The 26288-nt window shown below is 39.3% G+C and overlaps 4 protein-coding genes and 1 long non-coding RNA gene across 5 annotated transcripts in view; 1 reads left to right on the top strand and 4 right to left on the bottom strand.

Moving 5' to 3' along the window:
• Window positions 1–6068, bottom strand: part of LOC106953064 (macrophage mannose receptor 1-like) — an 11714-nt gene extending 5646 nt beyond the window's left edge. Inside the window, exon 1 of the mRNA XM_015041581.1 lies at window positions 5819–6068. Within this exon, the coding sequence (XP_014897067.1) occupies window positions 5819–5863 (45 nt within the window). The 5' untranslated portion in view covers window positions 5864–6068. The remainder of the gene's footprint in view (window positions 1–5818) is intronic.
• A 63-nt stretch (window positions 6069–6131) lies between these two features.
• LOC106953065 (uncharacterized) lies at window positions 6132–13292 on the top strand. Its single transcript, XR_001426112.1, has 2 exons — window positions 6132–6226; window positions 12463–13292. It is a non-coding gene; the product is annotated as an uncharacterized LOC106953065 (long non-coding RNA).
• On the bottom strand, window positions 6695–8275 carry LOC106953063 (macrophage mannose receptor 1-like). The gene is made up of 3 exons (XM_015041579.1): window positions 7987–8275; window positions 7584–7899; window positions 6695–7478 (listed from the first exon to the last, which is right to left on the bottom strand). The coding sequence occupies exons 1-3, from the start codon at window positions 8268–8270 to the stop codon at window positions 7266–7268; spliced, it is 813 nt and encodes a 270-aa protein (XP_014897065.1). The 5' UTR covers window positions 8271–8275; the 3' UTR covers window positions 6695–7265.
• On the bottom strand, window positions 10856–13032 carry LOC106953062 (macrophage mannose receptor 1-like). Its single transcript, XM_015041578.1, has 3 exons — window positions 12721–13032; window positions 12320–12635; window positions 10856–11883 (listed from the first exon to the last, which is right to left on the bottom strand). Exons 1-3 carry the CDS (start codon window positions 13005–13007, stop codon window positions 11650–11652), a joined length of 837 nt encoding a protein of 278 aa, XP_014897064.1. The 5' UTR covers window positions 13008–13032; the 3' UTR covers window positions 10856–11649.
• Window positions 13293–16787: 3495 nt separating the features above from the next.
• The window catches only part of gapdhs (glyceraldehyde-3-phosphate dehydrogenase, spermatogenic), a 15904-nt gene continuing 6403 nt past the window's right edge, over window positions 16788–26288 (bottom strand). The window contains exons 2-11 of the mRNA XM_015041576.1: window positions 22292–22351; window positions 21890–21986; window positions 19244–19350; window positions 18723–18813; window positions 18510–18628; window positions 18340–18421; window positions 17460–17611; window positions 17214–17376; window positions 17038–17135; window positions 16788–16925 (exon numbers count right to left, since the gene is read on the bottom strand). Coding sequence (XP_014897062.1) covers window positions 16856–16925; window positions 17038–17135; window positions 17214–17376; window positions 17460–17611; window positions 18340–18421; window positions 18510–18628; window positions 18723–18813; window positions 19244–19350; window positions 21890–21986; window positions 22292–22320 — 1008 coding nt within the window. The 5' untranslated portion in view covers window positions 22321–22351 and the 3' untranslated portion in view covers window positions 16788–16855. The remainder of the gene's footprint in view (window positions 16926–17037; window positions 17136–17213; window positions 17377–17459; window positions 17612–18339; window positions 18422–18509; window positions 18629–18722; window positions 18814–19243; window positions 19351–21889; window positions 21987–22291; window positions 22352–26288) is intronic.

The following is a 26288-nucleotide window of genomic DNA, read 5'->3' as shown; positions in this document are numbered from 1 at the left end:
GCCAGGGGAAAGTACAATGCAGGCTTCATGTGATAAACACAGAAAAACATGAAAAATCATAGAGCAGGAATCTAGTGGATAACTGGAAAGGTAACAGGATGCTAAGGAGATGTACTGAGAGAGAGGTGATGACTGGGATAGGATCCTGTGACTGCAGATTGACTGATGCTGGGGGCGTGACAAGGACAGAGGAAAAATGCACTGCCCTGCATGTTTTTCATGCTTCCATGCTTGAACACACCTGAATCATTTTAAGTGGCCGTTTTCAGGGTCCTACAGAACTCTGCGACAGCTCAGGAGATCGTTTGACGTCGTTGCGCCGGCGCTCGGACTGACATCAAACACATTGGGTTTATGGGAACACTGTGATGAAAAACAAGTCCTAAAACAAATAAACTCAACCAAATTCACTCCTGTGATGGTCTGTAGAAGTCCGAGTTCCTTCGCATTTGATTCAAATGTTCTGTATTCAAACTAGTCTCTGTGCTTAGATGGGCAGGTCAGGCTACATGTAAATGGCTGAATTTGAATCATAGTGCTATAGGATTATGAGCCAACCACATTGTCTCTTGTTGGTAAAATAATATCTATAAAATAATAAAGTCTTGGGTGAACAATTGTTCAAATGAACGATTTAGTTACAGGCGACATAGAATTTCAATAATGAAATAATGGTTCCCGGTTTAATTGTTGCCTTAAGAAGTCACCAGTGACGTGCGGTCAGGGGAGGCAGGTGAGGCAGAGCCTCACCTATCGTCATGGAAAAATAATAATAAAGTCATTTATATTGCTATTTTCACCCTGTGGTTTGTACTATAAAGTATCTATTTTTTTCTTAGCTTAACCAATTCTGATGATTTTTGTCTTCAAAATCGCTGGATTTTCGCATTTTCCCATTCAAATGCTCAGAAGCGAAGCCGGTGAGACAGCAGCAACCTCTCGCTAACTGCACTGGCTGCCATTCTATGGGAGCAAGTTTGTTCTGTCTGTATGCCAGCAAAAAAATGGCAAAAAAAAAAAAATAAAAAAAAATACATTTAATATATGGACTGATTTTATGTATATAATGTACAGTGTTTTTTGTCACCAACTGTGTGTGTACCGTGTTTTGGAGTGATCAGAAATGGCAGAGAACAGACTCGAGGTGAGGCAGGCAGTTCTCTTGCCTCATCGATGGGGGCGCTCATGATCCCAGATATTGTGACTGCACAACTGCAGAGTAAGACACAGTGAGCTAGCCATGGAGCTCACAGTAAATAAGTAAAGTACAGTGATATATTTGTTTTCTTCTCTCTTCCAAAGTCAACATGAAAGACTACATTTCTACAGTTAAACAGTTTTCTAAAGTGGATTTTCAACTCCTGGAGATAATAACTAAAGGAAGACCAACACCGGAGCTGAAGGTTTTGCTTCGAGACAGTTTGATGATTCTCAGACGGAGTTGAAAAGACATGCCGAGGATAGACTTGGCTTTGGATGAACGGATATTTTTGTGCACAATTAGCTGTGCATGGATTTCATTGATAAGTAAAGGTAAGACAGCAATAAGATGTTTTTGTTTAGTTTTTTTTTTTATGAAATGTGAGTTTTGTGGGCTACAGTTTATATGTCTAAGTAATTCAGCAAAGTAGAAGCGGTAGCTAATCTACCACAGCAATTATTTATTAATAAAACATTAAACCTTAAACGTACTACAACAGACTGAATGTTCTGTTCTGTGTGCAAAATTCTTGAATGTTTTTTTTGTCGTTAAAACCTAAAACATGAAGTGGCATTGTTGTCAATTGCTATGGCAACGAGTCTGTGTAGCTTGGCGAATACAGATCACTTTGCTGTGGATCATAGCACGAAATCAATATCTACATTTCTAAGTTTCACTGAGTTAACGCGGCTATGTAAAAGATTAGTCTTTTTTGCCCCCCAGCGTTGTATGCCTGCGCGAAATTTCCGTACGTCCAATAACATACATGGTGTCTATATAGTCGTAAGTCAGTGCCTCACCAGCAATAAATCTCTTTGAATTGGCCAATAGAAACAAGTATCAGCAATAAAACGTTTTTCTCTGGTAATTGTAATTTAAACCCAGCACAGGACATCTGTTTGTTCCCCAAAATAAACATTTCCATCTTTGGTAAACTTTTTCCCACCGACTCTATGAATTAGCCAGTAGAAACAGAGACAGCAATAAAATGTTTCTCTCTGGTAGGCACAATTTAAACCCAGCCAGAACATCTGTTAATATGTAAAAATCAACATTTCCATCTTTGGTAAACTTTTTTCCCACCGCCTCTATGAATTAGCCAATAGAAACAGAGACAGCAATAAAATGTTTATCTCTGGTAGGCACAATTTAAACCCAGCCAGAACATCTGTTAATATATAACAGAAAATAAACATTTCCATCTTTGGTAAACTTTTTCCCACCGCCTCTATGTATTAGAATAGAAACAGAGACAGGTATCAGCAATACTCACTAATTTCAAATAGTTCACTTTTTATTTTATTCTAGTTGTTGCAGACTCAACCTAAATAGATTAACTTATAAAGCATTTTTTTTTATTTTTTAAATCCAAAAGTTCCTCCCACTTGTTTAAGATGAGTACAAACAACAAGTTGATGAGAATTAAATTAAGTTCACTTGAACTCTTTTATGAAGCAGAATGTTTTATTTTACTGTGAGGAAGGCCGGAGTCTAGGTTTAGCAGATGGCTGGAGGCATCTGACCCACGCTTAAAACTCAGTACATGTTTGCTCTATGGCAAAAATTTGGTAAGATTAAATTTAGTCGGCTAAAGAAAGTCAGACGGTTCATTCTCCACTGTGAGAAATCTCTTGAGGTAGTCAAGTTTCTTGTTTGTTCAGATCTTGCTAATCATTTCCATAGTATGATTACTAATTAACAGTTGATTCTTTTGTGTCTAGAGGCTATCTAATCATTCAGTTCACAATTGAAGTTTTATTATTGGGATTCTGCAAATTGAATATTTTCATAGTCATTCCTTTCATACAGTCTAGGCTCCCTGAAAAGGAGAAATTATCTTTCTGAGAAATATAATTTTTATTGCTCTGAGTATCATGATATTTTACTTAATCTGACTGATATGATCTTCTTGAACACATACTGATGCTTCACATTGATCATTTATAAGCTTATCAGTTACAAGAGGTATACTGTCTGTTAGTGAACATTAATGAGCAGGTAGCATCATTAGCACCAAGGAACAAAAGCTGTAGATAATTTTAAAGGTAACAAAACAATTTGCCATGTTGTGACCAACTCTTGGAGCCTGGTTGTATAGTGAGAATGTTTCATTCTTTAGGTAAAGTGTACCAATAGCAAACTTAGTCAGTGTTATAAGTTGGGCCAGGTGTCAAAAGATGCAAGTCTCTGTGAGAGGGGGTACTTGAGAAAAAAAGCACAGATCCACTGATTGAATTGTTGGTTGATAGCCAGCATCCACCGTACCATTCAGTTTGATAAATATTTACACAGAGCATCATTCAATAAACCGATAGAAATCCAAGTGCTCACATCAAAATATAAAATCTAAATAAATTATACAAATTGTATTAAATATACAGACTTATGGTTCTCATTGATAATTTCTAAGTTTTAGTAATGGGACCTTCAACAACTACAGGTTGACTGTATTTTGTTAGTGAACACACTTAAGCATGTAAGTAATGGATGGAGAGAAAGAATAATTAGGGCCAAGAAACACAGCATATAAGTCAGAGACAAAAGTTGTGGATAATTTTAAAGGTAACAAACAATTTCCCATCTTGTGAGCAACTCTTGGAGCGTGGTTGTGCACTGTAAAAAATCAACAAAAAAACTTTCAACATTAGGGAAAGCTGAAAGATAAATATGAGTAGCCTCACCTAGTACTGTTTAGTCCCTTTCACATATTCTTAAGAAATAAATTTACAGATGAGGAACTTTTACTGACATATATCACACGAGCAAGTGTGACAGAAAAAAAAAATCTATGAGTTTCAAATGTATTTGAACCAACCTTTACTATTTTGGAGAAAGCCTGAAAGCATTTACAATGATGTGAGGCCAAATTCTGGAAAGGGAGTGATGTTAGAGTTTGTCTTTCACTTTAACTGCAGAAAGCTAAAAGTTAAATTTGAGTAGCCTCACCTAGGCCTGTTTACTGCCTGACTCATATCCTTAAGAAATACATGTCCAAATGAGGAACATTTACTGAAATGTACCACACTAGCAAGTGTTACAGAAAAAAGCTATTAGAGTTTAAAATTTAAACGACTGTTTTCGGAACGGATGAAGGAAATTACAAACTCAGTCAGCACTGACTAGTCGTGCTACCATAAATAATGCAGTAAAACAGTTAAACTGTTGTTTTCCTTCAGAGGTTTCTGTCCATGCGTAAGCGTGGACAGGGACGGTTTCTGTCCATGCGTAAACGTGGACAGGGACGGTTTCTGTCCATGCGTAAACGTGGACAGGGACAGTAGCTGTGGTGAGCAGGGGCAGGGGTCGCTCCCCTCCACGCTGTGCAGCAGGAAGACAGTTTGTCTCACATAGGCCTGTTTACACATATTTTTAAGAAGTACATGTACAAATGAGGAACATTTAAAGTTTAGTTCTTATAGATTCAGGGGTTTTTGTTGTTGTTGTTGATTGGATGAAGGAAATCACAAATGCTACTTAAAATGTTTTGTACTTTAATTCCCTAAGAGTACCCACACTGAGCACTAGTACCATCGACCCTCCCCTTTGTGAATGTGTTGTACTTTAAATCGTTCACAAACAGATGTCCTGTGCTGGGTTTAAATTGTACCTACCAGAGAGAAATGTTTTATTGCTGATACCTGTCTCTGTTTCTATTGGCTAATTCATAGAGGCAGTGGGAAAAAGTTTACCAAAGATGGGAATGTTTATTTTTATATATTAACAGATGTCCTGGCTGGGTTTAAATTACACTTACCAGAGAAAAACGTTTAATTACTGATACCCATCTCTGTTTCTATTGGCTACTTTATAGAGGCGGGAAAGGCAATTAATGATTAGGGTCATAAATCACTCTATCGATTAAATTTTTTCATAAGGGTGTCCATATGTCTCTCTTGGGACCATTTTGACCTTACATCAGAAAATAAAGTATTTGTTTTCATTTCGTTGTAGTTTCATCCAGCCCTTTTCAGTTTCTACTTGATCTGAATCCAAATTCAGCTGAATTTGAGTCTTGGTTTATTTTTATAGTGTGTTCTCCAGGTTAAGTGTTGCATATGTTTGGCAGAATTGTCTTATTTAAATAATAAGACAATACTGAGGCATTACAGGGCCAGGCATGGGAATGAAGTTCCAGATACACCTAGGATAAACTCAAGGATACAGCCATTCTACAAATTACTCAGATGCTTTTTATGAATTATTTCATATCAATGTATTGTTTACTTAATTTTTTTCTACAGCAGGAGAAACTGTGTCAAAAAAGCGTAACAGACTAAATTTCAAAATGTTGGAAAAACGTATTCTTTTGAATGAACATTTGTGGGGGGGACAAAAAAAGCCCCCCCACCCCCGAAAAAAAAAAAAAATCCACAAGCATCCTCATTCTAAACACGTTCACTTAAATTTTCACTTTATGGTACATGTTACATTTAACTGAAGATATGACATGATATATAATGCACAAAAATACTAAGATCAAATCAGTCTGTAAACTACGTTGCCTGTAGGGATTTTTAATGTCCAGCAGGTGTCAGTATTGGGTCGAAACGCTACATGACGCCTCATCCGCCCATCACTAGTGATAAGGATCCTGAGGTTATATCTGCTGCCACCTACCGTCTTTTTCTGGTATTGCAGGTCACTTGAGACTAAGGTTGTCATGATTTGTATGATTTGTGGTGGTGAGGATGAACGCTGAGACCCAGTTCATGATGATGAAGATGATGATTTAAGAAGCTCAAACAGTCCAATGCAGGCGGCATGGCAGAGAGAATAGCACACAGCTAATTACTGGTAACAACTGATAGAGGACTGAACTGACGCCAACACAGGATTTAACAAGTTCTACTGTGACTACTGACAGACTGACGCTGACGAAGGCGAGGACCCGACAAGAGTAAATACACACGAGGTAATCAAGGGAACGAGACACACCTGGGAACAATCAAGGGCTGGCAGGACAACACAGACACTCCCAAGGAACAGAAGCCAAAATAAACAGTGAAAACCCAAATCCTCACAAAGGTAAGTCCACTGGGTTTGCCTCTATGATTTTTTTTTACTGCTACTACAAATAATAATAACAATAATAATAATAATAAATTTTATTTGCAAGTCATTGTACATTTGAACCAGATTTCAAAATATTACTTTTGTGGTAAACATTTCATTAAACATAAGATTTAAAAAAGCCATTGTACTTCAGTATATGTAGGATCAGATAAATTTATTTATAAACTATGTGAGCTCAATGAAAGTAAGAAGTATGACAAGGAATAGTAATACCAAAAAGTGGAGAAGACATTCAGGATAGGAAATGTAATGAACCGCTCATTCTTGCTGGTTTGATTTTTGAGTTCTTGCTGGACTTTCTCATGTTGACTAGATGTTTTCACTAAGTTGCAAACAGTTCATAAAGCCACGAAACAGGTTACATGGTACTCATATGGCTTTGCCGAGTAAATAAAGCAAATTATTTCAAATCACTTTATTCTCGGGAGCAAAATGTAAAATACATCAAATCAATTCAGTCAGTACAAATGAACGAATTTAATTTAAAATAAAATAAATAATAATTCTACTTGATAAAATACAATAAAATAAAATGCAAGTTTAAAATGGTGATTCTTCTAAATCCTACAACACAAATCCATGCAGAAGAAATAGAGTGGTCTAAATCAAATCCAAAACATGCAGTACATTTAGACTGTCCATATTTAGTGATTTGAGATTCAGACTCTCAGCACTGGTATCATTATTTGGGAGTAATAACACCAACAGAGTCCATTCAACTAGCCAAAAATATTCATAGGAAGGATATAATGATTATCACCATTCCCATATATTCTCACCAGATACTTTGGACAGGAAGTCATTTGCAATAATTGAGTTTCGACATATTGAGCAGATATATAGTCATAATAAAACAAACTAGAACATGTGTTTATATTATCTGTCATTATTACGGCACTTACGAAGCTAACAACTAGAAATATATTCAGACTTTTTGAATATGACTGCTTACATCTCTATGTGCACAGTGTATATGAAGGCAGAGAGCGAGCTAGTCATGGTCTTCCTGTAGTTTTACATAATTGCAGATGAAGTTTCTTCTTTCTGAGCAGTCCCCACTGATCCAGTTTGCTGTGTTGTACTTGGACAGCATGCCACAGTGTTGCCACTGGCTCGGACAGTCCGGCAGCATCTCCTGGTGGTCCAACGTCTCTCCGTCGGACCACCACCACTCCCCTCCCAGGAAACGCAATCCTGTCCAAACCTGGTAGACGTGAGCCAAGATTTCAACAGCAATATCAAAATAAATCCTCAACATATTTATGGTCTGGTTATTGCACAAAACAGTAAGTGACAAAATCAACCAAACCTCTTCACTGGTGGCCCTGTAGATCCGGTCTCTGACGTAGCTGAAGTCAGTAGGTCTTGTAACGCTCAGGAGGTCGTACTTATAGGAAGCTGATGACATTTCCCTGCAGCGACCCATGGCTTCCTCCCACGTCTTGTTCTCAGTCAACAGCACCAGATTGTCGTCATAGCAGACAAATGGAAGGGTTTCGGAGCAAATATTGCCAAACCACTTTTTTTTTGCACTATTATAAGAGCCACAGCTGTAGTCGGTTTTTGGTTGAGTGTCCCAATAACTGCTCCCTGAAACATCCTCTCCTGTCAAACCTTCACCTGTTCTGAAAAAAAAAAAACAAAAAAAAACAAAATGATGTAAAATTTGTTTCTGTTATAAACATGGGGATTGCACCAAAAAGGAAACTCACTTCACATTGATCCACCTCCAGACTGACAGTTGCTCAGGATCCTCATGCAAACCAATCCAGATTTCAGTGAGTTCTTGATTCTGCAGCCACGTAGTGAGCAGGTTCGGGTCTACTATGTCCCAAGTAATCATGTCTATGTGGTTCGTCTGGCAGAACTGTCTTGCATCGGTCCATGTCAGCTCCTTAGAAAATAAGTAAATGGTTAGTAGGAGCCTGGTTTCCATCTGAACCGCAGCATTAAAAAGGAGCAGCAGCAGCAACTCAGGATGGCCGTTCTTCCCCATTTCCTGCCCCGTTGTCGCATCAAGTCCAATGTGTCAGAGACAAAAATGTCAATTTATACCAGTGTAGAGGTCAGAGTCACTTAGACACGCCTCAGTGAGTCCAGCTGACCAGTAAAAACATTTCCCTACCTGATGTGGGAGAAATTTAACTAACACTTGGATCATAGTTTCCTGCTCTACACCAAGCATGGCATTTTGAATATAGTCATTTAAAATTTGCTTAATTAATCTTGTCCAGTTTCAAGAAGAACAATTTAACAAAAGGTAATATCTGGACAAATATTTCAGTTTGACGTTTTATTTAGCCCTCTGCCTTTATTTCTTTATTCTTCGTCATTCTCTGTAAAGCCACAGATTTTCAGCAAATTGTTTCGGTTCGTATTCAAATCTGTTTCAGTCACTCAGGAGCAGAAACTATGTTATTGACTAGAGCCGATTTGTGAGAAACACTAATGGAAGGATTACACATAATCAATCCTATTAATAATTTAGCTTTTTATATGTGAAAATAATGTCAAATAAATAAATAAAACAGATCCAAGTGCAGTCATGCATGTTTCAGTAGCTGTTCATTTCATTGTTTTGATGATTTATTCAAATTGTCCTCATTTACAAAGCATGGCTGGTAGGAAAATCTGCCTCCAGGTAAATGATCCAATTTGACATGCTAATTATCTTAGCCTTATTTGAAATAATAAAAACAGGTAAAAATAAAATTATATATATATATATAAATAATACACACACGTTTGTATATTTATCCATATTAGAACTTTGCATTGACTTCCATTCTTTGTAGCAACTGCATTTGTGCTTAACCTGACTTTTTCCCTCAGCCCAAACATTACTAGTCTTTTCCTGACCTTAACCTTCACCAAACCCTAATTTACACCATATCTCTAAACTCCTAACCTTTAACCCTAAACAAGGAGACCTTATGAGGGCCAGGCTTTGGTTGGCCATAAGGCCCATCAGTCTCCAGAAGGTTAATAAAAGTCCCAGAAATGAACCTAAATATGATAGTTGGAGAAGTACACACACACACACACACACACACACACACACACACACACACACACACACACATAAAGCAACATAATTTAAGGTTTTGTACCTTACTGTAACTACAAATGTTTTATTTTCAGAAGGATTTCAGCCATTATATAATATATAATTTGGATATTTAAGTTGTTTCTTTGCTCCTTGGATTTATTTGGATGGTTTGTCGATTTAAAGTTGCAGTTGAGACTGTGGCTACTTCTGATCACAACCAAAATATTGTTTATTAGTCAATCGGTCAGTTTTCTTTGACAGACCCTGATTACAGCAGATCAAGTGCTGAAAAACGATTTTGAAAAAAAATCTGTTTCTCAATATGTAAAGACACAAAAATGCTCTTTGATTTGCTTATATGGGACCAGTTAAAATCACAGAGAAGCTCCCAGAACTATCACAGGCGAAAAAGCAGTAATTGTAGCTATGATGAAATCCGGTCCATGATTTTCTGTCATGTTGTGCAACAACAGCATGACAGAAACACTTAAAAAAAATCTAACTAAATACAGAAATCCAGATCCCAGCCTTATGCTATGTTCCGTCTTATCGTGCAAGTAATTTTTGCGCAATCAAATTTTCTGCAGTCAAAATAGTCTGTGGTCTTGTGCAGGTGAGATCGGGTTACATGTAAAACACTTCATTTGAATCTTTGAAAGACATGCTGATGAGTAAATGAGAATGTAATTCTCGTTTGCTTGTGAAAATGTTAAATTAATGTGTTTTAAACAGATAAACGGAACACAAATTGATTAAAAGGTCAAAGTTGGTCTGAATCCTCAAAATCAATCCAAAATAAATGTTACTAGACATAAATGTGTGTGTAGTTAAACATTGTCAAAGGCAGATCATTTAAAGAGACGCCCTGAACACTTCTTCTCACTGCTAGGATTGTTTATTGTTTCAAAATTTCTAAAATCCTCCTGATCTGAATAATACAGCCTTAAAAATGTATATACACCCCCCATTAATATTTAGTTGTGTGTCCCTTACAAGGTAGATCATTGTCAACCATATGCCTACTGTAACAATAAAGAAAGTTGTAGCAGAAATTTGACCTGAATTAGTGTAGTTTGTTTTAATAAATGGATTTGCAGAGGTGGGTCTGGCTTTTATGACTTATGGGCTTATGCTACTGGAGCAATGCACATTTGAAATGTTTCACTCGGGGAAATTTTCTCCAGATGATTCTTTGCTTCTCGGTGCGGCTATAATGTCTTTGCAGTGGCTTTGTAAGCTCTGATTAGGTTAGGATTCTCTGGAGAACTAAAACTCTGGTGTACGCCTGTGGATCTATTTAAAGGCAATTCTTCAAACATGTCACCACTATTAGGGCCTCACAAATGTTGAGAAATGGACCTAGAAATTGTAGACTTAGATGTCCAAAACTATCACATTCAAAATACGTCCTAATTATTCCGTGTTTCTGGGTTTCATCTTTCTGCCTCCCAGTTCAAATTTGCCTGTTTGATCTGATTTTGATGTCTGATTGTTCTCAAGATACACAAGGACACATTGTTGGTTTTCTTCTTTAATTCAGTCAAAATTACAGCTGTTGTATATCTAATTATCACACTAATGTTATATGAATACAGTGCATGCAAAAAAAAAAAAAGGTAAACTGAAGATTGAAGACCAAGACACAAGCTTTAGTTTAATGCTAAACATTCATTCATACAATTTCAATTCAGTTTAATCGAACTCAAATAAACTCTGTTGATTTCAGTCCAATTCTATTCGAATCATTTCCCTTCAGGTCATTTTACTTTAGATTAATAAAAAAACATTAGCTTACATTAATTCAGTTCAGTTCAAATCAGACTGAGTCAGTTCAGTTCAGATTAACTTAACGGGTTTCAATTAAATTCACTTTGAGTCAGAGCAGTCAAACTAAATTAAGCTTAACTGAGTTGTATTTAATAAAGCTGAAATCTGCATGCAATAGAAACAGCCAGGCTCACTTGAGAGAGACCAAGTCACCTAACATGCACATATCGGAGTGTCCTTTGAGAATGTATACTGGAAGAACATGCAAAGTTATTGTTGCAGAAAATCTTAACCACTGCGCCCCAGTGCGGCTGTATGAAAGAAACCGACGGGACAAATTTAATGACACAAGTCTTGCTCCCAATGAGTGTTCATCCAAATAATGTTTCTCAGCCCTGAAATGAGCCGTAATACATGCATGTGATATGACCTCCCTCCCTGATCTCCCTGTATGAGTTTAAAAAAAAAAGGCATTTTTGACATTTCTGAACTTTTCTAATAAATGATAAGATTCGTCTATCAGAACAAAAACCTGCGTATGCAGAAAGCAAGCGTGGACCTATCCAGATTTAGAATCCCGCTTTTCCTCCTGATTTACAACTTCTTCATAAGAGCAGATGAAGTTTCTTCTTTCTGAGCAGTCCCTGCTGGTCCAGTTAGTTATGTTATATTTGGAGACGGTGCCACAGTGTTCCCACTGGCTCGGACAGTACGGCAGCATCTCCTGGTGGTCCAACGTCTCTCCGTCGGACCACCACCACTCCCCTCCCAGGAAACGCAATCCTATCCAAATCTGGTAGACACAAAGCAAGAGTCGAAGAATATTAAAATGAACGCACATGCACTGCAAAAACACAAAATCTTACCAAGTATTTTTGTCTAGTTTCTAGTGCAAATTTCTTAGTATACTTGAAAGAGCTAACTTACATTTTCCATCAAGAAGTAGCAGCTTGTTTTAAGTCGATCATTTTGTAATACTGGCAGATTATTTCACTTACAGTAGAGGGAAAATGTCTTGTTGGTGAAATAATCTGCCAGTGGAACCAGTTCTTCTTTTCATCAATATTAAATTGACTTAAAACAGGCTCCTATATCATACTGAAAAGTTACTTTTAAGTTAGTTTTGTGTTATTTTAAGAGTACGAAGACATTTGACCTTGAATCTGGACCAGCGCAGCTACTCATATTTGAGTTGAAAATGTTGCGGTTTTGCGTGAGAAGCTTCAGACCTCGTCGGTGGTGGCTCCGTAGAGCCGGTCGCTGACGTAGCTGTAGTCAGAAGAGTTGGTAATGCTCAGGAGGTCGTATTTGAAGGAGCTGTTTGTCATTTCCCTGCAGTGATCCAGAGCTTCCTCCCATGTCTTGTTCTCAGTCACTACAACCAGGTTGTCAGCATAGCAGATGAAGGACATCTCTAAAATGCAGAGGGTGTTTTTCCACTTTTTGGTGATGGTGCTGTAGGAGCCACAGCTGCCACCGACTGCCTGTCCCAAGAGCCAGTTCCTGCTGCCAGAGACGTCATCACCAGTCAAGCCTTCACCAGTTCTGATGAAAAACACACAAATGGCACGAGAGTTACCTTCAGCATTTCATCACAGTGGACATTTTATGTCATTGAATGGAAACTCACTTCACGTCGATCCACCTCCAGACCAATGACTCCTCAGGATCCTGGTGTAAACCGATCCAGACATTAGTGAAGCCTTCTTCTATCAGCCACGTCGTCAGCAGGTTTGGGTCCACCGTGTCCCAGGTGACCATGTCTATGTAGTACTTCTGGCAGTACCATCTTGCTTTGTCCCATGTCAGCTTCTGAGAAGGAAAATAAATGGTCTTTTGAACCTCAGCTTCTATCCAGGCCACAACATTAAAGAGGAGGAGAAGCACGAGTGCAGAGCAGCAGCCTTTCCTCCCCATCTTTACTCCTGTTGTCGCATCAAGTCAGATGTGTCGGTGCTGGAGAGAAGCCTTGTGTCATTTTATACCGGCCTACAGGTCAGTGTCACTCAGACACACCTCAGTGCATCCAGCAGACCAGTGACATCGCTTCCTCACCTGCTTTTGGAGGGAAATCACGACCCAACATTTACATGGACACGAGTTTTGGGTTTCGGAGGACAGCGTAGATTAAAATTTGACCCTTCTTCAGATTTCACCCGTGCTTTTCTAAATGAATAAATAAACACGCCAGTGAACACCAAACTAAAGTGTTTATGGTCTGTGTTGGCCCCTTTGATAGGTTTGCTTGTTCCATCATGCTGGTGGAACATAACCAGGAATAAACAGACTTGGTTCAGATTTTAAAATAAATGAATAAAAGAAAAATGTCTTTCAGTCCAGTTGTAATGTGGTTTTACAAGATTGTTGGACCAGACGTTATTGCATTTTATTCAAATTGTCCTAATTAAAAATTGTCTGTGTGAGATGATGTACAAATATGCTATTAAAAGCTTCACATCCCTGTAGCTTTATTAGTGTGTCACAAACCACTCAAGATGTATTTTTTATTATTATTTCATAATATTGAGCAACACAAATTAGTGCAGATCTGTAAGGTGGATGGAGAAGGAAACATGGCAACTTTTTAATGCAGCCAAAGATGTAGTTTTTTTTTGGGTTATGTCTGTAACACCTTCATAATTATATTGTTTATATTTTTTACATCAGATTTTAATTTGAACTTAGCACTTTAATTAGGCCATTCTAACATATGAATGTGGTCTGAACTGTACAATTGCAGCTGATGTTCCTGTGGGAAGGTGAACATTTCCCCCAGTCTCAAGTCTTTTTTAACATAGGATCGAGTACACTATAAAGGAAACTTCACAAGGCGACTGGTTGCCCTCCATTTTATTCAGAGGTCTGAATAGAAATTCAATAGAAATTTCATTTGTCTCTTTTGTGAGCCTATCAGATAAAATCCCAATAAAACCAGAGATTTGTGAAATTTGTGGTGTAATGTGTCAAAATATAAAAGAAAACGTTCAGGCAGTACTGAAGCCTTTGTACTGTAAATGAACAGTATGTCATGAACAACGTCTGGGTAACTAACTCAACCATAATGTCATCTAGATGACAGAAAACAATTCACAGACATAGATTAGAATGATTTTATTCTTTGAATTAGCTAAAACAATCAAGTATCTACAACCTGATGACAGACTCTGGTCCTTCTGACCACAAAGATGGTCAGCAGCGCTGGAATGAAAATGATCAGAGGTTTTTACTTAGATACAATAAATGTATTTTCCAGTGCAGCAGGTGGACACTTTATATCATATTCCAGCTTGTGCATTAGAGGCACGTCAGAGAGGCTATAGCTTGTAAACAGCAAAGTCTATAATAGACAAAGAGAAGTTAAGTCAATCAAATCTTTGTTAAAAGGTTGTCTTCTTCCATATTTGATTCAAATGTACTGAATTCGACGTAGTCTTGGAGATCTGACAGCGATATCAGGTTACATGTAAAACACAGGATTTGAATTTTTCAGAAGATGCGCAGATGATCGAGTGCCTCATTTGCTTTTATTGTAATCAGGAAGCTTAGATTGCACGAAAATGTTGCAGAAAATACGAGTATAAGTGAACTGTTTGCCAAACAACTGTTGCAATAATTAAATGAAACAATTTGTTCTTTTAAATTTCATATGGTGTGTGTTTAGTGGCGTTTGTCGTTTTGGACATCTCTGTCAAACGTAAAAAGCCAAATTTTTACCAGAGAGGACTTTCTATTGTAAGCAGGGAAAATACACCTAAACAAAGTCTTTGTAAAAAAAAGAGAAATGCTAGTACCTTCTCATTAGTACAAATAGGACCAGTAGTTTATGTATATTGATAATTACCCTTTAAGCTTGTGTGATCTGTACAGAAACATAAAAGCCAGGCACCTATTTCTGATGCTACCGGTTTGGCCATCCACTGCTGTTTGATGGTAATACCTTCTTCATCCAGCAGGTGTCGCACTGCAGCGAGGGTGGCTCTGTTGGTCACAAACAGCACGCTCAAGATGATCCGGTGGAGATGAGGTGGAGATCAGGATGATGGAGAAGACTATCCCTCTTCCTCACCAGGAAGTGTAGTCACAACAAAGAAAATAAAAATCAACCAAAGCAAATATTCTTTGTTTTTGTAGTCTTACAATATAAACATTTTTCTAAGTATATATTGAGAAATTGTTTTTTTTTTTTTTGCATTATATTTGATGAGAGTTACAGCATGTCCCTAAATAGATATCAGCCATCACAGTTGGAGAAACTTTTATTGGATCAGTGGGTTTAAACACAGAAGGATTTTGGCTCCACCTGTTGGTTTTTTTCCAGTAGCTATTGCAATTTGAAACTAATGATCAGAGGTGAGGTTCAGAATGTAGACCAAACATAGGTGTGCCTTATTTAGGTACAACTAGCAAGTACAGGGTTAGACCCGCTGCTTCCTTCAGAACTGCTTTGGTACTTTGTGGTGTGGAGGATCTGAGCTCCGTGTTATGATCTATAATCCTACCGGAAGTAGCCAGCAGAAGATGGGTTAGTGTTAACAAGTATGGACAGGAATACCTAATGAGGAGGGTGTGCAGGCTAAGTGGATTACCTTATAAAACAGATTCAGCTGTGAGTTTCAGAGGCTATACTTTTGGTTTTTAATCCTTTCTGGTGTGTGTGTGTGTGTGTGTAATTACTAAAAAAAATAAATAAGTCATACGTTCAATCAAATCAAACTGTTACTTTTGCAAAGGTTTACAGTTTTAAAATACTTTTGAAAGAGTGCTTTTTACTTCTACCTGATGTTATATGCCCACAGTATTTTAAGAATGCGCTCTTCTCCATCAAATGTGTCCTTTCTTAGCTGATTGGCTGGCCAGAAAATTAAAGCCTGAAGGAATAACTTAACACTTTCACCAAATCGATGCTTCTTTATCCTGTTTTTTTCATCCAGGGCTGGTTTCTCCTCTTGTTTTATGTGTGAACTAAGCTGTCATTAAAGCCCAGTTCATCCACTGTCACTGGATTTCAAATGGTACCAGTCAATCCAGTTACTGTGATTTGTGGTTCTTAAGTATTCATATTTTGAAGCAATACTCTTAAGCCTTTTTGTTTTGCTTTCACATCATCTTTAAGCTTTCCTGGATTTGTTTGGTGCATTTAGACATTCAGCCACAGAATTTGCTTTAAACTCTGCATCTTTTAGCCCTTTCAGTCAATTTTACACACAAACTAAACATACATTTAAAATATGACAGATTGTCTTCCTCACCTAAATTCTAAGAAAGTTCACATGACATCAAACTACACATTTAATCCATTTTAAAGAAATTAAGCTGGACCATGAAAGATGAGTTGAGGGTTTTTTCAAACTTTATTTTTTTCATCTCTTGAATCATAATTAGAGTAACAGTAGGTCTGCCGCTCAGGTTCCTCCTTCCACTGGTGACGAAGCTTTTAAAATCACACTAACAGTGAGATGGATACAGTAGTTACCATAGTACTCAGTCATAATTACACATCTAAATCAGCCGTGGGAGCTGGAGAGGGGGAACACGAACACAAATACTTTCACCAAATTGTCGCCTTGTCAATAAATGAAAACACAGATGAACTCAAAACACTCAAACACACATTTGCTGCTGCCTACATATACTGTAGTAGAGCTAAAGGGGTTGAAGATGCTATGATTTGGCTATGGGCGGGGCTTTTGTGTAAAAGAGAAGGGAGGGATTCATGATGGTTAGCGGTGGTCCCTTTGCTCACTTCCTCTCAGGACAGGAAGTGTCTACTCCTTGGAGTACATGTACAGCAGCAGGTCGGCAACACGGTTGCTGTAGCCGTACTCATTGTCATACCTGGAAGGAAAAGCAAAGGTAAGCAAAAGTTGACTTTAATTTTATTTCAGTGCATCTCATTAGATTAGGAAAGGTTCTTGCTCTACAGGCTTAGAATATGTTAGAAACTCACCAGGAAATGAGTTTGACAAAGTTGTCGTTGAGGGAGATGCCGGCGCCAGCATCGAAGATGGAGGAGTGGGTGTCTCCAATGAAGTCAGAGGACACAACCTGGCAAACACCAACGTCATAGATTACAAACAGATCTCAGTTTTATATCAATAAAGAGCTGCAGGTTCAGGGAAATACCTGGTCTTCAGTGTAGCCCAGCACTCCCTTCATGGGTCCGTGTGCGGCCTTCTTGACGGCCTCCTTGATCTCAGCGTAGGATGCAGACTTGGACAGACGGCAGGTCAGGTCCACGACGGACACGTCCGCCACTGGCACCCTGAAAGCCATTCCTGTCAGCTTGCTAGAAGAAGAGAGAAAGATTAGACCCTTTTGCTTTGCTGCTTCATGCTTTCTGACAGAATTAGCAGCAGAGCGGTCGCATACCCGTTGAGGTCAGGAATGACTTTGCCCACAGCCTTGGCAGCGCCGGTGGAAGCTGGAATGATGTTCTGGTGGGCGCCACGGCCGTCACGCCAGGCCTTGGAGCTGGGGCCGTCCACTGTCTTCTGGGTGGCTGTGTATGCGTGGACTGTGGTCTGCAGAAGGCAGAGTTACACTGGGTGAAGGACTGACGCCTTTAAGACTTCCAAAAATAAACGAATGCAGCAAAATATCTGGATAAGACACAGATTTAGGGTGAATTATCACCAGGCCTGTTTAGTCTGCTTCAATCCAACTCTAGTCTGTCTTCCCAAACACACTTTGTTTGTTTGTTTATTGATCCATACTAAAGTTCGACTGGTCTGATCAATCAAATATTGATGCGAACCAAAAAAGTGAACTCTGGGTTTCTTACAAACCCAGGTAAGAGGCCCATTTGGTTGCAGTGAACACTGGGGCGGTTCCAATACATATGCAAACACCAAGCAGACGGGAGACCACTCCAGAAGCAGGAAGTGGGCTATGGCAAAGGGGATTCTGGGTAAATACCACCAAAACACACAAATCTAATGCTCACAGAAAAATGTAACTCATAGTCTTTGATCAAAGACAAAAAAAAAATCCGACAAAAGCTAAACCCGGTTGCTACTCCATTTTTGTTCCCATTTTGCAAAAAAAAGAATTTGTGTTCAGTGTCTTCTTCTGAGGTTTTCATGCTGTTTTCTTCAGTGGTTCTTGGTGCAGCGCCACCACAGGCGAGGGGGGGAACAGGCGTTTCAATCAGTTTGGATCATTTGATACAGTGCGATGTGAAAACTAACGCACCGGCTGAACTTTGGTCCCCAAACAAACCGAGTTCACCAGACTACCAGGTGTTTCTTACCATGAGAGCCTCCTCGATGCCAAAGTTATCGTGGATGACTTTGGCCAGGGGAGCCAGGCAGTTGGTGGTGCAGGAGGCATTACTATGCAGAAACAGATAAAAACTCATCATTACTCAGAAAGGCTTGTAAAATACTGCAAGTTAGAAATAATATTCAAAGGGAGCATTACCTGACGATGGTCATGGAGGACGGGTCGTATTTGTCCTCGTTAACTCCCATGACAAACATGGGGGCATCAGGTGAGGGGGCGGACACGACCACACGCTGTGCACCGCCCTGGATGTGAGCCTGAGTTCGAAATATTATGAAAACACAGGTTAGAAACCGGGTCATCGCTCCATGCCGTGCGTAATCCGCTGAGCGTTTCTTTGTGTGTACGTACGTTGGCCTTCTCCAGGCTGAGGAAGACTCCAGTGGACTCGACGACGTATTTGGCACCAGCGCTGCCCCAGGGGATCTCAGCAGGCTTCATACTGGGGGAAACAAAGGAGACGGCGACAATGAATCTGTGTTGGCTCTGTCCATGTGAGAAAAGCAGATCCTGTCCACTGTAATTTAGCGTTCAGGTCCTTGGTATGTAAATTGACAGGAAGCTTTATGTGGCGTGAAGCTGGAATGTCTCCTCTGTAACCGTCCTGTCGGTTTTCCCATCGCCAGAGCTGAGACTCTGAAACACAATGAGCTAAACCAACAGCTGCCGCAGACAGTGAAGCAGAAAGCCTCGTTCCAAAGCCAGGAATTCACTCGTACACATAAAAAAACAACACAAAAATTCACAAAAAAAATCTGTCTAAAACAATAACCGTCTTCATAATCACACTATGCTGAGTCCAACGTCACAACAGCCTCCTGGAATCTGCAGATGTCAGAAAGTCTGAAGGATAATCAAGCGTCTTCACTTACCACTGGAAAACAGAGATGGCTTTGCCATCAACATAAAGCTTGCCACCATCATGGGAGACCTCGCCATGGTAACGGCCGTGGGTGGAGTCGTACTTGAACATGTAGACCTGAGAAAAGGGAGGGCAAGAAATAATGAGTCACGGTGAAAAGTTTCACGAGCTGTAGTTTTTGGATTTGGCTTTAAAACATTTAGATCTTTCTATGTAAAACTAATATTAACCTACAATAATACTTGGTGTAGAAAAATATGCATGTATGACTTTTAGCCATTTCAGAGAAGATTCTGAACAAGTATCTGGATTGTTGCCATTTTATTACAATGTCTGACGTTTAGCAATATTAGGTCAAGATCTACATGTTTTCAACAGAGTTAACAATAACAATAATAATAACAATAATAATAATAATAATAATAATAATAATAATAATAAAAGTAAAGTTTTACATATACATTTTAAATATTTTTTTGAAAAACAAAACAGATAATCTAAATACACAGTTGAGTTATTCTCACTAAAACAAAGCTAAATGAAGTGGTTTGGTATACTTGAACACTAAGAGGTGAATTAATGTCAGTTTAAATCATTGTCCTCTTAGTTGTTGTCTTTTCTATTTTGTTGTTATTGTAAAATAATAAAACAAATCCATATAATTTGCATTAAAACAGTTGACCAAATTAATTTTCCAAACATTGGATTGGTTTGCAAAGGGCAAATGCCACTCACAAGATGGAAGATCTACTGGTTTTAATGGCAAAAACTAATCTGCAACTTCTAAACATGGGTGGAAATTAATTGTTTTAATGATTTATCAACCACTCAAACATTTCACCAGCCATTGTTTCACTGCTTTTCTTTTTTTGTTACAACTCCCACAAGTACAATCAAATTACATAAATCATGATTTATTCTTTTCTGTAAGAAAAATGATTTATTCACAAGAAGCTTAGCATCCGCATGTACTTAAACAGACCCCACTTAACACTGGGGTAGTGCAATAAGTTATATTTAAACAATTACAAACATCAAACTTTAACCACTACAGTAACAAATCACAAAGTCTTTTCTTTAGTTTCTGGATTCTACATCAGTAATCATCATTGGATTCAGACTCTGAATCTGACAGTGATTTTCCTTCCTGCTGTGCATGAAATCAGCCTATCTGGGTGTCGTGCTGCCCTGGTGCCACAGCTGGATGGCATGTGTGCGATCAAAACCCTCAATCTGGGGTAGTTACTGAAAGTCTAGACCTCCAGTCGCTTTGACAAGCTTCATCACATTAAATCGCCTCTCAATCCTTTCATTAAGAAACCGACATTTAACTTTCTGTTCTTCCCTCGACTCCTCTTGGGAAACGTTTTTGTTCTCTGCCAGCTTAACTAACAAAATGCAACATCGCATTGCTGAAGTTACTGCTCAGATATTCTGGTTTTATGTTTCAAGTCTAGCTGAACAGAATAAGTCTTACAATCATTTCCTATGTTCAGCATTTCCACATTTTGGCCACAACTTCCCCAGATGGTAATTAGTGAAGGTGTGTCTCTAATCATGTTTTAAAACATTTTTTAATTATATTAACTTCTATTTTTTTCATTACTTTTTCCGTTTAATGCAGAATTTTTATTATTACTATTACACACATGCCAAAACATGTTCATTGTTCATTCCACATGCCATTATCATTCCTGTGTTATTACAGTGTTTTTCTGACTGCGAGCCAGCCGCCACTCACACACACACACACACACGCACACACGTACACACACCTGCCCCCTCCCTACATGAAACATTCCTTCTTCATAGATGTCTCAAAATAAAATGTAAGATTTTTTTCACACCAGATCCGATTTTAATCTTTTATTTTTTTGCTCATTTTCTTTTCTAATAAAGAAAAGACAGAAAATATTTTCAAAATGAGGCTCTTATTTCTACCATTCCTTCTGTGAGTTGTATGAGTACTAAGGCCAGGCTCAACATTCCTCATAAAACTATGACTTTCTTTTGCATTACTTCAACTGTATTATCATAACATTCATTCTTACAACTAAAAATATCATGGCCTTACCCTAATATGACCTGCATTGAAAGTCCAAATAAATATAAACAGAAGCTGTAAAACACGTTTGTCAAACAAGATGGGGGCCTTGGGCATGGTGACTCTGAACTACCGAAGCCCAAAGGGTTTATTGGTGAGAAAAAAATCTTGATTCCTTCAAATTCCAAAAAATTGATTAATGATGAAAATCGCACATCCCTAATTCTTTATGAACATTTGGACTCCTTCTTACCGGGCTGGCAGCAGCTAATCTGACCTCTGACCTTAATCTGTCCCTGGGTCACGTCTCTCTCCTCATCGTCAGACGATGAATCCCCTGAACGGCTAATTCTCCCTCCTTCTCCGGCCCTGAAGCTACTCCAGCAGTAGAAGCTTGTAGGGTAAACATATCAGTTAGTTATTTCTCTGTGTTTTTCTGGGCGCTTTCCATCCTTTGTTCTCACCATTCCATACTTTTGTCAGAATTCAACCAGTGGCCGGAGCCAATTGCCAGCCCTGGTTCTAACTCTACGATTCCTCCACATCTCTGATTTTACGTGCAGTGAAAGTGTGATAACATGCTGTAACCCAACAAGCTCAAAGCTCTCTCACCATGTACTGCAGGTCGATGAAGGGGTCGTTGATGGCTACGACTTTGATGCCTTTCTGCAGGCATGCCCTCAGGACCAGGCGGCCAATGCGACCGAAGCTGCAGACATTGACAGACAGATGTTTAACACTCATTTTTAAATCTTTATCAACATTAAATAATAGTTTTCATGAGACACATATACATCGTAGTTTGTGAGAACCTCAAAAATGATGCTAAAAGGTAAACTGAATTGTGCATTTAAATACTTTCCCTGATATTGGGGACAAAAGTGAATAAACTGCGTAGTGTCAGTAGGTGATATTTCATGGATAACTTTGAGAAGCGACTATCACCACGTGACCTTTTCCTTTTTCCGACAGTCATTTCTGATCCTGTGTATAAAACATGAGGTTCAAACTCACCCATTGATTCCAACACAGAGGTCTGACATGGTTGCTGTTGCTTAGGGGGTATGGAGTTACCTGTACAACAAAACAAACGCCGGTCAGAATCAACACACGCCCAATGATTGACGTAAACTGACCTCTAAAGGAAAATGTCAACGTTTTAACAGCATTTGGAGTTTAAACATCAGACATCAGGGGTGACAAAAGACAAACAAGATGATTTGTGAGGGCTTTAACAATGGATTATTTTAAAACGAGTTTAGCTAATCAGGTCGGACTGGTAAATCGTGTTGCTACCAACCCATAAACTCTGTTTTCTACACAACAAGCCCGAGTAATATTACGAAAATAAAAAGGAAATACTGAAAAAAGTATAGATTGTGTGTAGATAAAGGTGGATTCTGAGCCACATGGTCGATTTGTGAAAATGTAGAGAATTTTATTTGTTTATATGCAATCGGCATTTTTCTGTGATCAGGTAGGCGGAAGCTCCACAGATTCAAGTTAGAGAGAACCAATAGCAACAAGCAGTTGTCATCATATCTCTAAAAATCATCTCTGCAGTCAAACAGAGGAATGTTCATTAGAAATGAGCCATGTGTCATTTCTGATGAAAATATAGCGCCTGAAGCTTCTCTGGGCTACAAGTGACCTGCGGACAGGCCGGCAGCAGCTAAAATCTCGTCACAACCAGGTTCAGCAGCTCTGGTTGACGTCAACAAAGGAGGTAAAAATACAGGACATTAAAATCTGCATTTCCTCAGCCTGCTCTGCTGAGGCGTGGAGGAGCTGCTGCACCATGCAGGGACATGTTTAGAAAACAAAAGGGATCTGAAGGCCGGGAGAAAGCGGCTGGTATGCAGCGCAGCAGAGAGACGGTGTCCGCCAGCCCAGCAGAGGGGAACGTCTGGCTGTGACACAACTATTCGACCTCCTTTTCTCTCTGCCTTTTCTCGCCGTTTCACACGGTTCGCTCATCTGCAGGATCAACCACCGTCATGTCCCTTTTGTTTCAACTCTAAGCAGGACCGCATCAGCTTAAAACATGGAGATTGTTACATAATCTGATCTGATAAGTTTTCATGGCATTCCTTAACATTTCTGCCTTTGAGTTAAATACAGATGGTTGTGATGGTTGTATTTTAGTAGATGACAAAACTTTGAGGAAATCATGTGAGCGTTGGTGACCCATTTAGGGCTAAACACATGAAACGCTGCAGTGCAGCAACAGCTGAAAATGAAATGCACTAATAAATCAGCCAGTTTGCCTTTATCTGCAGCTCAAATGATTAAAAATCTTTGTTCTTTATGTCCCCTCTTTTTATTAATTGCATCAAAGAAGCCCCATCATTTTCGATACACGTTGAGTTTAGTAAAGATCAGATTCAACTATCAAAGAACCTGAGTTATAGTCCACAGAATAAAAACTAAGTCATTTAAAATAATGAGACATTGTAGAAAACTGGAAGCCGGCTTAGAGATGCCTGATTAGTGCGTCTGTAACAGAAAACCATATTAATATGTCAACAATATGTGTATAAAATACTTCAGCTTGATGTGTGTGGAACAGGTAGGGTGGCACTGGCTTGTCATTTTCAGCTACTCTAATCTCCTAATCTGTTGTGTGTTGGGACATTGGGGACAAGCTGTCAATCCGCTGAAATGCATTATGGGAGTACTTTAAATAGACTGCAGGGGTAACCAGATTACAATTGATGAATTTTACCTCACAGAACAGCACAAACAATGATGCTGATGGTATCTGGAGCATCCTGTGGCTGGGATGACACTGTTACTGTACTTCTCCACACCTGGAGTCAACTATTGAACTGCTATTAACTATCACGTTCTGTCTGATTGATCCAAAAGGCTCATTATGATCTTGTTTCTGTGCTTTATCCTGCTTTTTCTTGAAGGCAGAGCAGCCATTTTATGTTCTGCAGCCAGCATCCGTAACACAAGGTCACTAAAGGAGAGACAAACAGGAGAGTGTGTGTACAACATGACAGATCTGTTTCCACTTCGTGTTTTCACAAAATTCAAGGGTAGCTTTCCCTCCTCCTGTAATCTTCTTCCTCTCCTCCTGCATGAATAGTAACGTCTCACTTTTCTCTGCACAGAAGCAGTTGCCCTGGGTTCCCAGAACAAAATGGCCGCCCTGCTGACAACCGATTCAACAGTGTGTGGTCCGTTCTGCATCTTAAAGCAGGTGGAAATTTCTGCTGAGCAAGAAGTTGAATCTCAAACATGTGGCTCCAGATGTGGAGAATTTCATAATTTCACTGCTTCTCCGATGAGGCAACACGCCGAGGCACGTCATGCATGTAAACCTGCACACACTTGACGAAACAATCCCGTTCGTGTCCTTTGGTGTTGCCCCGAGGCCGTTTGAGCGACTGGCAAATGGAAAGGCACGGAGGAAGGAGGATGGAAGTTGCAATAGTTTGTAAGTGGTTTGAAAAAAAAGGAAGAATTTCTCAACCGAGAGGCAATAATTACAAAAAGTAGAAGCATAAATGCAGATCTCTTAGGGTAGTAAGGGAGTTCCGTTTTGCAGAAAAGTTTCTCATATCATGTTTGCATGCAGCCAACTAATGGTGCCATTTTCAGTCTACTCTAACCTATTGACTAATTATTTTTGACATCTAAAGTCAGCTTGAAAACCTCAAATGAAACCTAAATGTAAACCAGATCTGCAAGTGGTGTAAACTGTTTATCCTTTTTTTCTATTAAAGATGCAATTATCAGACTGTTTTCTGGCCTGATGGCTTAACTTTAGAAGAGTTTACTAAACTCAGCCAGTTAGGGGCATATGTCTCAATGCATAAATGGGAATAGTCTGGTAATTAAACTTAACCTACGTTAAGTAAGCTTAACATAAATGTATCCCAGATTTTATGTAGCAAGCAGATATAAAAGGTTCCAAGGGTTATCTTCACTTTAACTTCACCCTGAAGTTGTGCCTCTTTTGAACAGACGGCACAGTTAGCCGCAGTCTGGCATTTGGACTGCACTCACTCTGAAACGCCACCGCTCACAGAGGCACCATTGTGCGGTGGAGAGTAGCGAGGTAACACACTGGTGGCTGCAGCTTCCAGTCTGCTGGCACTCATTAATATGTTAGAAGAGGAGGCAATTAGAAAACAGGACATAATGGCAAAACCAGGTAAGATAAAACCTGTTATTATTATGTTTTGTTCTGGAGTTTCCTCAATAAGGAAAGACATAAGGGTGAAGAAAAACCTTCAGTTCAGATCTGACAATGAAGGCGAGTCAGGAAAATATGACAAAGCTTCAGGGTATCATTTACTCCAAATTAAAGTAGGTGCAATTAAACGCTTAAGGTACGAAAAAAAGAGATGTGGATCAGACTGAATTATGGGAAATGTAGTGCAGCAAACTCAAACAACAACTTTATACAGCATTTTACTGATCTTCCCTCTCGTCTGCATAAGTCTGTCCCAGATAACCCCCGATATTTCCCCTCTTCTTCCTGACCCACAGCTGCTCCAACATGACCTCTCTCATGACCCCAAATCCACACACAATCATTAAAATTCAGTGAGCCCCTATAGCTTAAATTTGACCCCTCACCCGCCGCTGAGTCTGATTCTCTTGTTTTTGCACAGCTTCCCCCTCCCCCAGGCTTCGGCCCCTTTTCAGCTCACTAACAGCAGGAGGGATGAACTGCAGGGACCACTGGGGGGAGGGATGACTCATAACCAGTGACCAAAAAAGGTTCAATTCACCAGACTGCATCAGGTGGTCCAGATTTTAAAAACCGCATGCACGAGAGGATCAGAGACAAGCATGATGCAGCATTTTCACTGAACTCATTCGTCCTTTCCTGCAAACCCTCACCTATTCCCTAATTCACCAAGTTGTCTCTTTCCTTAGCTTTGCCTCAGTTTATGCACTGGTCGGAGATTTCACAAGGGTGAGTGAATGCGAGCAAGTTCAGCGAGTGCCTCCTCACTTTCCCGCACCAGAGCGCCCCCCCCCCCCCCCCCCC

Source organism: Poecilia latipinna, unplaced genomic scaffold (assembly GCF_001443285.1).
Source record: "Poecilia latipinna isolate Pla-1442-1.1 unplaced genomic scaffold, P_latipinna-1.0 Scaffold558, whole genome shotgun sequence".
Lineage (NCBI taxonomy): Eukaryota > Metazoa > Chordata > Actinopteri > Cyprinodontiformes > Poeciliidae > Poecilia > Poecilia latipinna.
Note: the sequence above shows the minus strand (reverse complement) of the source record. Positions and strands in the feature narration are given on the sequence as shown.

Excerpts from the sequence above, each read along its gene's own strand:
- LOC106953062 (XM_015041578.1), bottom strand. The coding sequence starts at position 13,007 with ATGGGGAGGAAAGGCTGCTGCTCTGCACTCGTGCTTCTCCTCCTCTTT. Across the intron at positions 12,636-12,720 it reads TGGAGGTGGATCGACGTGAA|AACTGGTGAAGGCTTGACTG; the intron begins GTGAGTTTCCAT and ends GTTTTTCATCAG. Across the intron at positions 11,884-12,319 it reads ACGGAGCCACCACCGACGAG|ATTTGGATAGGATTGCGTTT; the intron begins GTCTGAAGCTTC and ends TGTGTCTACCAG.
- LOC106953063 (XM_015041579.1), bottom strand. The coding sequence starts at position 8,270 with ATGGGGAAGAACGGCCATCCTGAGTTGCTGCTGCTGCTCCTTTTTAAT. Across the intron at positions 7,900-7,986 it reads TGGAGGTGGATCAATGTGAA|AACAGGTGAAGGTTTGACAG; the intron begins GTGAGTTTCCTT and ends TTTTTTTTTCAG. Across the intron at positions 7,479-7,583 it reads ACAGGGCCACCAGTGAAGAG|GTTTGGACAGGATTGCGTTT; the intron begins GTTTGGTTGATT and ends CACGTCTACCAG.